General features: G+C 39.2%; 2 protein-coding genes across 2 annotated transcripts in view; both read left to right on the top strand.

The window, feature by feature from the left end:
- The window catches only part of LOC144665680 (uncharacterized), a 96,439-nt gene extending 85,336 nt beyond the window's left edge, over positions 1 to 11,103 (top strand). Inside the window, exon 10 of the mRNA XM_078526965.1 lies at positions 9,894 to 11,103. Within this exon, the coding sequence (XP_078383091.1) occupies positions 9,894 to 10,204 (311 nt within the window). The 3' untranslated portion in view covers positions 10,205 to 11,103. The remainder of the gene's footprint in view (positions 1 to 9,893) is intronic.
- Positions 1 to 12,602, top strand: part of LOC144665676 (uncharacterized) — a 60,176-nt gene that overhangs the window by 16,850 nt on the left and 30,724 nt on the right. The window lies entirely within an intron of this gene.

The raw sequence follows: 12,602 nt of genomic DNA, 5'->3' as shown, positions 1-12,602 counted from the left end.
AGATAAAATTAAACCACAACATGTACGTTCACCGTTTTTCATTTGACAAGCACAGCCACGTGACACAGATCGTTGCCGTTTGGCGCCAAAAACAACCGTTACGAATGTTTTTGAATTCGCGTTCTACCTGTTTTGGTAGTAGCAATCGACAGTAATCAATAACAATCACTTATACCAAGGAGCCCCTGGAGGTGTAAATGTATATTCATTTTAAGGTGATTCCCTAGTATTACATTGCGCATCCTTGCTTACTGCGCAGAATTTTACGCGTAATAAGCACGCGCAGATAAACAAAATGGTGGCTTTTTTCTATGCGGCTTGGCTCGCGCGAGAGAGAAATCATCATTTTCTCGTAAACAAGTTCGGTGACCTAGATCATTTTTTCTGTTAGTTCGAAAGTAGCGATCAAATTCTTTCTATAAAAAAAAAAAAAACAGATCAATTTCTATGGCAGAATAATACATTATCACCGAAAAGATGCACTTTCAGCAGTATTCGCAAAAAAAATATAAAGGAAATATAAGGAATTATATGGTAAATACAAGGTCTTCCTGCTCCTAAACGAATACGGTGAGCCCCCTTTTTTAATTCAAAATTTAACTTCCCTTAAGGTAAACAAACAACTGGCAAAGTTTAGTTGGAAATCTATGAGCAGTTCTATTTCTAGGGAATTACCTTAAAGATATTAGATGGCGTTAGTATTAAGTAAAACAATACAAAGATTGATATTGATTGCTATGGACTGTTATCGATTATTGGTTTATCGATTGTCTATGCCTGGAAAAATTGAATAAAATTATCAATTTATTCCCAGAACGGCTGTTATCAGATTACATGTATAAATACAAAACTTTCACAAAACATTTTCACTCACTAAAATAAGGAAAACTAAGCAAAGTTCGGAGTAAAAAATAGTATAGGTCATTGAGAAAACTATATTTCGCTAAGGCTAAGCAATGTCCCCTATTGTGTCTGACTCGAACACATTCTTACAAATTTGCAAATACACTTGTAAATTTTGATCTTGTAGTGTAACCGGAAATTTGCTGCGTGCTGTCTTCCTCCTACTTCGGTGATTCAATTACAGGATAAACAAATTTATCGCAGTAGAAGCTGTCTGCTTTGAATACAACTCGTGTTTAAGACAAAACGAATTTCAATAAGGTTGTATGCCCTTGTTCTGACATACAGGTTACACGAACGAGTGCTATTAGATGGAAAGCTTGTTATCTAAATAACAAAAACTTTTCTAATCTGTTAAAAAAGGAACATCAATAATAAGCTTAGCTTACCTTGTTTTCGTAACGGGATTTTGTCTTTGATCGTCTTTGCTTTAAACTCAACAAGTAGCTTGGAAGATTTACGTCCATTTCGATCGCTCACAATCTGTTTTCTTTGGCTGCTATCCCGGGATAAACGAGGAATACATCCAGAAATAATTTATCGGTAATAAACTGTCGTGTGCTTTATAATCGCGGATCCCTCTCGGTGAACTCATTCGTACGCTTGGTAAATCGGCATGTTGTGAGTTTGTTTCCTGACTTTTAACTCTGAACCATATTCAAAATTCTGCTGTTATTAAACCTTGCCGTTTCACGAAAGTTTAGGTAGAAACCAGAATGGCCATAAGTTCAAATGATAGTTCAAATAAGCGTATCATGAAATTTTATTTAGCCGTGCGAACAGCAACCAGCGGACCTCCCCAATTTCACTTCCCGCTTCATGTAATTCCACACAGAAGAGTATTTGTGCCCGCGATTCAATGGTAAAATGTCACTTGATCAGCGGTCAACTTTAAAAAAACATTCAACCTCGATGTGTTCTACATCTGAGCCCGCGATATGATCATGTGATACTGGTCAGCGGAAACCTTGTTTTGACAGCTGTCAATTTGACATAACAAAGACGTCCAATCATGTCTATTAGTAATGATTTTTCCCGCCAAAAGACGCGGGTTGCCACCGGAGCCTAGCTCGTTCCCAGGCCTAATCCGTGCGTACGTACTATCGTACGGACGTACGCGACAACCAAAATTTCTCGGTTCGATAGGATACCATTTGCCTGCCTATGGGGCTACGCACAAGGCGCCTTCGGCGCCTTTTGAGCTCCGCTATAAGTGGTGCTTCAAATATCGGTACAGGGGGCGCTTATTAATAAAAACATATTCAAGGGGTGGGCGGGGGATGCGCTTGTTATAACATGCTTATTAGAAAAAGGACGCTTAATAGAATAATCACGGTACATGTATCCTGGTATAAATCTTGTTAACCTCGTAGTGTCCGCCTCCAAGGTAGTCTTTTTGAATACCACTTTAATACCAGTTACATTTTTGAGCATTTGGAAGAGTTAAGCTATTTGTTAATTTTATTTTCCTCGGCAGCCAAGTGAGAATCAAAGAAGTCTGTGCAGTACAACACTCATGTGAATTAAGGAATGGTTCTTATGGGAGGCGCGGTGGCCTAATGGTTAGCGCGCCGGACTCCGGAGCGAGCGTACCGGGTTCGAGCCCTGGCCGGGGTCACTGTGTTGTGTTCTTGGGCAAAACACTTTATTCTCATAGTGCCTCTCTCCACCCAGGTGTATAAATGGGTACCGGCGAAATAATGCTGGGGGGTTCCCTGCGATGGACTAGCATCCCATCCAGGGGGGAGTAGAAATACTCCTAGCTGCTTAATGCTAAGGAAACCTGGATAAGCTCCGGCAGTATGCGCCACTTTGGCTCGAAGCTGACCTTTTTTTTTTTTTCTTGTTCTCATGCGACGTTTTGGTCATTTCTTTGTGATTTGTTCCTTTTCTCAAAAACTTTGCTTCTTTTTGTTTGTTTATATTGGAAATGAAACTTTCCAATGATTGACTCAGCCCCAAGTGGTCACGTGACTGACAACGCCCTAAATATAACAATTATGAGCATTTGAGTTACGGGATGTAAATGTACAAGAAAACTCTCGTTTTTTCTCTCAAAACCTTTACCTCGCCTTGCCAAAAGTCCTACCAAACGGGGATTTTTAAAAATGTTTATTATTTCTTCATTATTTCCTATTTTTGCCTAGTCCCAGTCCCTCTCCAAGAGAAAGACGTTGTAATTGAGACAAAAGAAACAAATTTGTAAATCCCCGATTAGTTCTTCATACTTAATAGCTACAGCCATTCGCAGAAATCAAAATTAGTCAATCATTATACTTGCAAGTTCTCGTCAATTTGGTTTGAAATTTATATCAATAATTTGGGTGTGGTATGTCACGTACGCGTGACAAAGCAGGAATGACCTTGAAACCAAAAACTGAAACATTTCGTACAAACACTTTACCTTATGCAACTTTCTTAGCGAAAGACCACCCCCCTCCAAAATTTAGTCTGACCCATTCCTTAATTCACTTGAGCATTAATGCAGTTGCAATTCCCTCCTTATTTAAACTTGAGTTGTTGTTTTTTCAACTTGAATCTTTGCTTTGATTATTTTTCTTTTAAAATCAGCATGTTTCAAATTCAATTGCCATCTACCCTAACAGTGTTCGTTTAATCATCACATTTTTAGTAACGTTTGGTTAGTTCATACAAAACGCCTACTTATGCCAGATAAAATAAACACACCACGATAACAAACATTATAAAGTTTAAAGGCAAGACAATTTCTAAGGTCTGGATTTCTAGAAGCACCTGTATACGCATTGAAGGGTCAACATTGGAACCTGATTGTTAAATAACTGTAATAAACGAAGACGTCACTTATGTAACGTACTTTACAAACAATGCTAAGAATTTAGATATTAAACAAGATCTGCACAATCCAAGAAGGGACGTAGATTAATAAAAAGAGAAATTATGTGAATTTATTATCTAAGGTGGCTCACAATAGTTTACACCTTTCCATTAATGTTGGCATTCTTTTACAACAAGCCCTTGTAATATTGCTGAAAAATGTTAACCGTAAACCAGTAAAGCATTTATAAGTAAACGGAATCAAATCCAAGTACGTCAAAATGCTTTCCCATGGCAACATCAATAAAGTCAACCATAATCTACTTTTGAGCGGTGAACACTAATAGCAACGAATTTTGGCTTCGAAGTAACTTCAGTGTGCTCTTTCGTAGAATCTATCCAAATTTGTTGTGAAAGTTAATCCTCAAAATTATGTGTGTAGCTTCGATAGAATACCAAAGACGGGCATGCTTAAACCATTACAAGATCTTACAAGCTATCTTAAATAGATCAGCTGTACCTAGGTCTATAGCAGTAAGGTTCTCGAAAAAAAAGGTAAAAACCTCGCTTTTAAAAGTAAATTACGTAGACATTTGTTTGTTTGTTTTTTTAAGAATTGCAAATTCTTCGGGGAGAACTGGTGAACATTTGAACATTTCCTAAGATCCACTCTATGGCTTTGTTTATAACGAATGACTGTTACAACTATAGTTATTTCATATATTTTTGTTTCGTTAAAAAGTACAGTTTTTCTTCTGTGACGAGTAGTTTTTGATTTGTCTGTCTTTGATTTCAATCGATACAGGTTGTAACTCTCAATTTTATCTAGGTATTTACCGGCCGCGGTGAAATTGCGAACATAATCCTTTCAAACTTATGGAATGGGGGACTATTTTCGGATATAGAATTGCGTTTTAAATATTTTGAGGTTAATTTTAATTTTGTCGGGATACTGTATCTAAAATATTTAAGTGCACAAAAAGGCCACATAATAAGACTCTCATAGCATAACAATATGAAACCCAAAACAAGTCCTCCAGCCGTAAAGCAAACATTACAGGTCTCTATAAGCAGTTTGTGATAGTGTAAAATACTAAACATTAGTTCTACAAAAGGGCTTATATCTTTTCTTTTTTAAGGGCTGTAACTAAATTTATATATCCATGAACTTATATTCGTAAGACTTTATTCTTTTTTTCTGGAGTTTGGGTGGGTGAGGAACTTCTTTTGGAAGGGCTCATTTTGAAGAAAGAAAGGGGGACCTCTTTCCGAAATTTTATAAGCTATCTGTGTTATCAATGATTTTTGGTGGACAGCGGTTGAGGCTACATCACATTCGCGTGGCCGATTATGTTTTTTATCTTTTCAAAACCACAAACCTGCTTGTCCCCGTCAATGTTCTAAAAATTAATTGACCAACAAAGAGTCATACTCAGGCAACTGCTAACACGGAACGACGAAACACCGAGATCGTGTACCTAGAACGGTGATATAAGAATTACAAGGTATAGAGTTTTCTACGGAAACGAAATGCGTGGGACTACTGTTAGGAGAGGAAAAATGATTATTTGGTTTAATTTTATTTATTCGCTTTCGCTGATAGAAATATAGAAAATCCTACATAGAAGTTTGGTGACCGGATTGGCAATATAAGAAGAGGGTCTGGGTAGGGGTGATGGATTGTTAGTTATCAGTCAATATTCAGGCCATTTCTCAGCTGTCAGTTAAAGATTTTATCACGTCAAAGCTGTCAGTAAAATTTAGTCATTTCTTAGCACTTAGCTATTTCTGTTATATCATAGTTTATTCAACCAGATCAGGTAATTTTGAAAAGTTGTGTTTTTTTAACAGCACCAACGAATTCTTGGTTTTCACGTGACGTCATCAAAAATCTTAAACCCAGAATCGAAAGACCCTGAGTTTTTATCCTTTAATGGCAATTAGACGTGCATAATATAAATCCTTTTGAAGGTTTTTTAGCTCGATAGCATTCGCCGTCTTTAAGTTAGAGCATTTTGAATTTCGAAGTTTCACGCCACACGAGATCAAACATGGCCGCCCGAAGGCTGTCACGTATTCTTTAAAAAATGCTTCGTCCTGCGATTTTTAACAACCTGGACAGTTGAGGTTTCACGAGAAGTGATATTGTAAATGTTAACTTGTTCATTAGAATGATCTGACCGCTTTTTGTAGTAGAATTGAATGCCAGATGTTTTTATTGATTTCCGGCCGCCATGTTGGAGCCCAAGCAGTTGGGCTCCAACATGGCGATTCCATACTGTGCTCTCTAAATTTGCGTGAAACATTTTGACGGATAACTCCAGTACGGAATAACGTACAGACCTGAGACTTGGACAAGTAGTTTATATAATAGTTTTCTACAACCTGAAATATTCTTGATTTTTTCGACTCAATAGTTTTGGATTTATTTTTTCGCGGCGTGACAGTGAAAACCACCTATAGTTGGCTCTATGTTCTGTCGAGGGATGTCTTGTTGGTTTCTAATCCTTTTAAGTTTATGATAAAGAATCAAACGCGAATCAGATATAGACACGTCATCAGTATGGAGTGTTTGAATGACGATGTTACAAGGTTTTTCTGTTTTATCAAACATTTGTTTTAACCTGAATGTTAAGTTAAAAAAAATATTGTACTACATTCTGACGACATTGCGACTCTTCCATCCAACCGCATCCGAAGAGCTCAAAAAGCACTTATCATCGCTTTGAGGGAATTTTGAAAGAGTTTCATCGATCTACAGCTATGATTCATTATGTAGCTCTTTCTCTTCACCGGGTCGAAATAGCTTAAAAAGCCTTCCAACATGTTATTTATTTTCGCAACTTAAAGAAGGAACGCAATGTCATAACCTTGTCGACCAAACGACACAAAATGACATAAAGCTATGGGCACCAAGGCGTTGTTCCCATCATCTACATGTAACCAAGCTACGAGGGGATAAAAGAATGAGTCTAAAATATATATTCCACGGGAATGACAAGGAGCCCCCTTCTTTTCCATGTCAAATCAAACTGAATACCACCAGTACAACCTTCTGTTGCTCTTGAAAGCTACTTGGAAAATGTCAAGTTAAGCATTTCTGAAATAGAAATAACAAAGCCAAAACACAACCTGTCACACAACGAACACAAAGCAGTCAAAGAACTGCAAACGAATACTGCCATTAACCCAAAACGTGCTGATAAAGGCAGCACAACAGTGATTCTCAACAAAAGGGACAAAATTCAGGAGGCCCAGGTCCCAGGGGGGGTACTTGCAGTATACATGACAGGGAGGTCCGACGTATTTTTTTGGGTTGAAAATTTACACCCTCGGTATTTTTTTGGGTCAAGAGATCTGTCATGTATTTTTTAGGTCTTAAAGTCTGTTCGATTGTATAAATCAGTAACGAGGTGCTAGGTCTTGTACTTTTGGGGGTAAAAAATTGTTTGATGCCAGGTATTTTTTTGGGTGTAAAATTTCAGGCTCATGTATTTTTTTGGGTACCCAATATGAAGCTCCGTCGGACCCCCCCGTCATGTATACTGCAAGTACCCCCCCTGGGGCCCAGGTACAGCTAGACAAAAGCGATCATTACCGACCTCTTGTCAACCCAATGGTCACTGAAACATTACTCAACTACATGATGGCAAACATATAAACGACATGACAAAAAAGTGGCTTTCACAAACTCCTAATCCACCCAGGATACTGATTTTCTACACTCTAACAAAAATCCACAAACCTCCTTATATTATATCGGGCTGCGAAGGGCCGACTAAAAGGAAGGGCCAACCAATTATAAAGTTTACAGCTGAAATCTCAGAGAAAGAAATTACATTCTTAGACACTGTAGTGTACAAAGGTGAAAGATTCCAAAACAAATCTATCCTCGACGTCAAAACCCACTACAAGCCGACCGAGACCTTTCAATATACACACTATTCCTCTAGCCACCCACCAGGTGATAAGAGAGGCTTTATAAAAGGAGAAGCCGTCAGACTTCTAAGAACAAACTTCTCGGAAGAAAATTTCCAGGAGGCCATGTGTAACTTCAAAACACGACTTGAAGCGCGTGGTTATCCAAAAATCCTAATTGAAAAAACCTTATCTGAGGTCTCCTTTGCCGAAAGGCAGACGGCACTTAAAAAACAAACAGTAAAAAACTAAATGCAAAATAATGCCTTTTGTGACAACGTACCACCCAGGGGTTAAACATTTAAAACAAATACTGATGCAACATTGGAGTCCCATTCATAATCAGCCACTTCTGAAAACAATTTACAAAACGCCTCCGATTATATCTTACAAAAGAGGTAAATCGCTCCAAGACATACTCGTCAGTGCAAAACTTTTAAAACGGCTCGTGCATCGCTTACGTAAATCCACATAGGGGAGTCTGTGTGGGCCTGTCGATGCCTTTTTCAAAATTCTGCTTTCTCACTTAACACTTTCTTCAAATTGTTTCAACTGTCAGTTAAAAAAAAGGTGTTAATCAGCTGTTAGATTTTGGCTAATTTTCAGGCCAGTTAACCCCATCCAGAACTCTAAGAGAGTAACAGTGACCAAAATTTAAACATAAGTAAACAGGCAGATCAAATGAGAAATTTAAAATATGCATGTTATGACAAGGTTTTGTGAAATTGCTTCACATTATTAGTTTACTCATTTTTTTTACAAACTTCAAAGCTCCTAATTTGGGCTTAACACTGTGACATCAACCGAGGTGTCATGGCCGCAAGATGAAATAAATAGCTTCAAGTTTGACATACAGTCAGCTTTTGTTTTTGTTTAGGTCACAAACAGAGAAAAATCACGCTTCTGTAACATGTGTTGCCCAGTTTAGCTACCATGGAAGCAATGTTGGATAGGATCCCGGGGGGGGCACCCGGTATATTTTTGGGTAGGGGTGTGCCGCTGGGAATTTGAAGCCCTTACCCTATACCAGACCATGTTGAGCTGATTTTTGCAACCCTATACTAGACTAGACACTGAAAATCCCTACCCCATCCCAGACTTGCATTTTGTTAGAACTGTATCATTATCAGTGTTTTAATGGAAAACCATCTGTGAACAACGATGCCGCGATGATTTTATTTACGTTTAGGAAAGCCTCTTTCTTTTCCGAGTTTCTGGACTATATTCGTCATACCGTCGATCGGTTTCCCGGCAAATGCTACCCTTTTCTAGACCAAAACTCTCTGATTTCTATACCCTATCCCAGACAAAACTGCTTGAAAACCATACCCTTCACAGCGGCACATACCTATATAGCTCATGTATGGGAGTGCCCCCCCCGGGGATAGGATATGCACATGCCCTGGACATGCGTGACGCTGTGTTTCCGGACGTTGTTTCTTTGTTTAGCAAGCCGGACAGCAAAACATTTTCCTTGCTTCCCGCTTATTTAGCCACCTAGGGAACATGATCAAGACCAAAATTCTGTAACAGTGTTTGCTAGTTTAACCAGGCCTTCGGTGTACAAATAATAACTGGCGTGGTCCGTTACAAAGGATATAAAAGATTGTCCTTCCGTGCATTTTGATCCATTTGATATAACATGGACGGCGGAGCATTTTTTCCAACTGGGGGGGGGGGGGCTGACTAGTGACTTGAAGTGGGGGGGGGGGAGGCTTAAGGGACTCTCCTCTTATTAATTTTTTATTTTTTCTGTAAAAGTGGGGGGGGGGGGGTAAATCCCCCCAACCCCCCGGCTCCGCCGTACCTGTATAATTAGTTTTAATTTGTCGGACAAGTAAATAGCGAATTTAAAATCATCTGATTTCGGTATTTCATATGCTTTTTTTAATAAAAATGTTATTATATACACATTCCGTATTGTCTATGTAACACATAATTAATTGATTGATTGATTAATTAACTAATTCATTAATTGATATAAATATATTTATTTATTTTATAAAAATTCATTGTATCAAAGTAGGGGGTGGGGGGGGGGGCACAGAGGAAGAAAGGAAAAAATTTCAAATTGAAATCACTACATTAAACAGGGCAACATTTCATTGGTAGAAAGCCGAACATTGCTCCTTGTCCTAAAAAATGAAACCCCATACATTCCTTAACAGCCCGAAAGCCACCTTTTTATAAATCAAGGTAGATGTATAATGGAACTTTTCATGTGTTTGCGTTTTCTCCGTAATAAATGTTTCTGTTTTTATTTTCCTGTTATTCAGATACTAGTAGCAGTTATGGTTCATCTTCCAATGCCTTCATATTTTCTCTTCGGAACAAGGAAGGTCTTGGACCGTTTAAGAGCATGGTGAAAAGATCACAATATGCAATTTACAAGTACTCAGGTTATGGTCCAAGATTTGGTGGAGGGGCTGACATCTACATTGCTGACAATGCAAACAGCAACACTGGTTCATACACAAACTTTGGCCACTCCTACTCTGTTCCAAGTGGAGTACAAAGCGGTAACACAATCCTGGCTGGGACTGGTCACTTCACACCTGATGAAGTGGAGGTATTCTATCTTGGCTGAATCACGGGACACGGAGACTAAAATCAAACGCTAAACCGTCCACACATATTTTATGTTATTTACTTAGTGTCAGTGTTGTAGTTCAGTGTAGTCCCTTTCAAGATATGCTGTCGTCAGTGTCGCAAGAATAGCCATTTTCAGTAATATAGGTAGCTTTAATTGTTTATATAAAACAAATAGCGTTATAGTTCTGTAAAAAATAAATGTCTTTATTAATTATATAGGTACTGAGATTTACTCAACACAAACGCCTCGAATAGAAATCGTTTCTCTTTAATGAGAAGCAATCCTAGTGGTATACGATTTTTCTCACTAGTGAAAAATTTTGTACGACCAATCACAAGTCTGATACGAAAAAAATCGTATCGTATTTCCCGCCATCTGAGTCGGTAGTTACTTGTCACTGTAAATTCTATTAACATGGCTTTACCGACGGATTTTGAAGAGTTTTTTAAATGTTAAGAGGAGAAATCAAGATGCAAAAAAAAACCTAACAGGGAATGTCAGTACTGGACCAAATATCAAGAACCGAAGCGGCAGAATGACCCGGGGGGGGGGGGGGGGTACTCGAAAAAGTTTTGTACGGGGAGGTTCCGCCCGAAGATCCAACCCCTTACCCTTTTATATACCATTTTGATAGAAAAGGTACCCCTTTTGTATACCTTTTATTGCAAAAAGGCACCCCTTTCATATACCTACACGACATCAGATTTACCTAAAACGGGATGTTTTCTTGTCATATTTATATTTTAAACGTTGCGAGTAACACTTAGTTATCACTGTTTATGAAAAAAGACCGTCTGTTTTCAGACAGTGAAAACAGAATTCCCGCGTGACAGGAGTAGGGCGCGTCGCCAGCAAAGTGATCAGTTGAAGCATGATCGCGAAGGGATTAAAAATGACGACAAATGACTTCTTGTATCTTGCTGGCTAATTCCCTCACGATAACACGCTCTAATAAACCAAACTGAGGGCCTGTTTATATGGAGGAGAGTTGTCCCTGGTAGGAGGGTTACCCTCCATACCGAGCCACCCGGGGCGAGAGAGCTTTCCATGCGTTTCTTTATAAATAGTTGCGGACTGTTTATATGAGGGCCTGTTTATATGGAGGAGAGTTGTCCCTGGTAGGAGGGTTACCCTCCATACCGAGCCACCCCAGGCGAGAGAGCTTTTCATACGTTTCTTTATAAAGAGCTTCAAACTGTTTATATGAGAAATTGCAAAGTTGGCTCGGGGGGCAGGGTGACCCTGAGTGGAGGGTCACTCGCTTTGAAGGTGGGGTGACCCTGGGGAGCGAGCCAACTTTTTCCCATATAAACAGTTTGGTTATTTTTGCCTCGCCTACCAGGGACAAGTTGACACATACGGAGCATGCGCAAACGCGAAAATCAGCAAAAACAAAATTGCAAATAAATTGAAATCGAAGTCGGTGGTAAATTAGTCCAAAAAATGGTCTTGGTCGACGATTCAGCGTTCCTGATTTTAGAAAAAGCAGCCATAATAGATGTTTCAAAACAACTCTTGCCAGTCTTTTGAACCAAGAGGGCCAAGTTTTGGCTCGGTCAACAGGGACAACTTTTACATATAAACGCTCGTTAAAAGATGACTCGGGGGAGAGGGTAACCCTCCTACAAGGGACAACTCTCTTCCATATAAACAGGCCCTGAGAAACTGCAAAGTTGGCTCGGGAGGCAGGGTGACCCTGGGTGGAGGGTCACTCGCAAACGCTGCAGTAGACTAAAACAAAATTGCAGATACATTGAAATCGAAGTCGGCGGTAAATTTGTCCAAAAAATAGTCGTGGTCGATGTTTCAGCGTCCCTTATTTAAAAAAGGCAGACATAATAAATGTTTCAAAACAACTCTCGCCAGTCTTTTGAACCGAGAGGACCAACAGGGACAACTTACTCATATAAACGCTCGGCAAAAGATAGCTCGGGGGAGAGGGTAGCCCTCCTACCAGGGACAACTCTCCTCCATATAAACAGGCCATGAATTTCTTATCTCGAACAGTTTAACCCCAAGCTGAAAAAAAAACCGCCCACTTTAGAAGCAATTAGTAAACCCATCATCGGCTATAAATCCGCGGGGAATTATGCGGAAGATAATACGGCGGCAGGCGTAACCGGAAGTTACTTGTAGCGCACTGAAGGTTCTGACCCTGGTTATTTCACGTACTGTCGACCTTCAACATCACTTGGTTTGAAGCGGACTGTACATTACATTTACCGTTGCCAGATATCAATAGCAATATTTTGCTATTTTAATTTATTATAAAGCTAAATTCTTTCACTTCGAATTCGTAAATGCGATCCAGTGATAATTGTTAGTTGCGCAACACCGCACATGGGAGTTCTGTATTGTACGCGCTTAATCGAACAATAAAAACTTCCCATTC

This window comes from Oculina patagonica, chromosome 9 (genome assembly GCF_052425735.1).
Source record: "Oculina patagonica isolate OP01 chromosome 9, crgOcupat, whole genome shotgun sequence".
In the NCBI taxonomy this organism is placed as follows: Eukaryota; Metazoa; Cnidaria; class Anthozoa; order Scleractinia; family Oculinidae; genus Oculina; species Oculina patagonica.
Note: the sequence above shows the minus strand (reverse complement) of the source record. Positions and strands in the feature narration are given on the sequence as shown.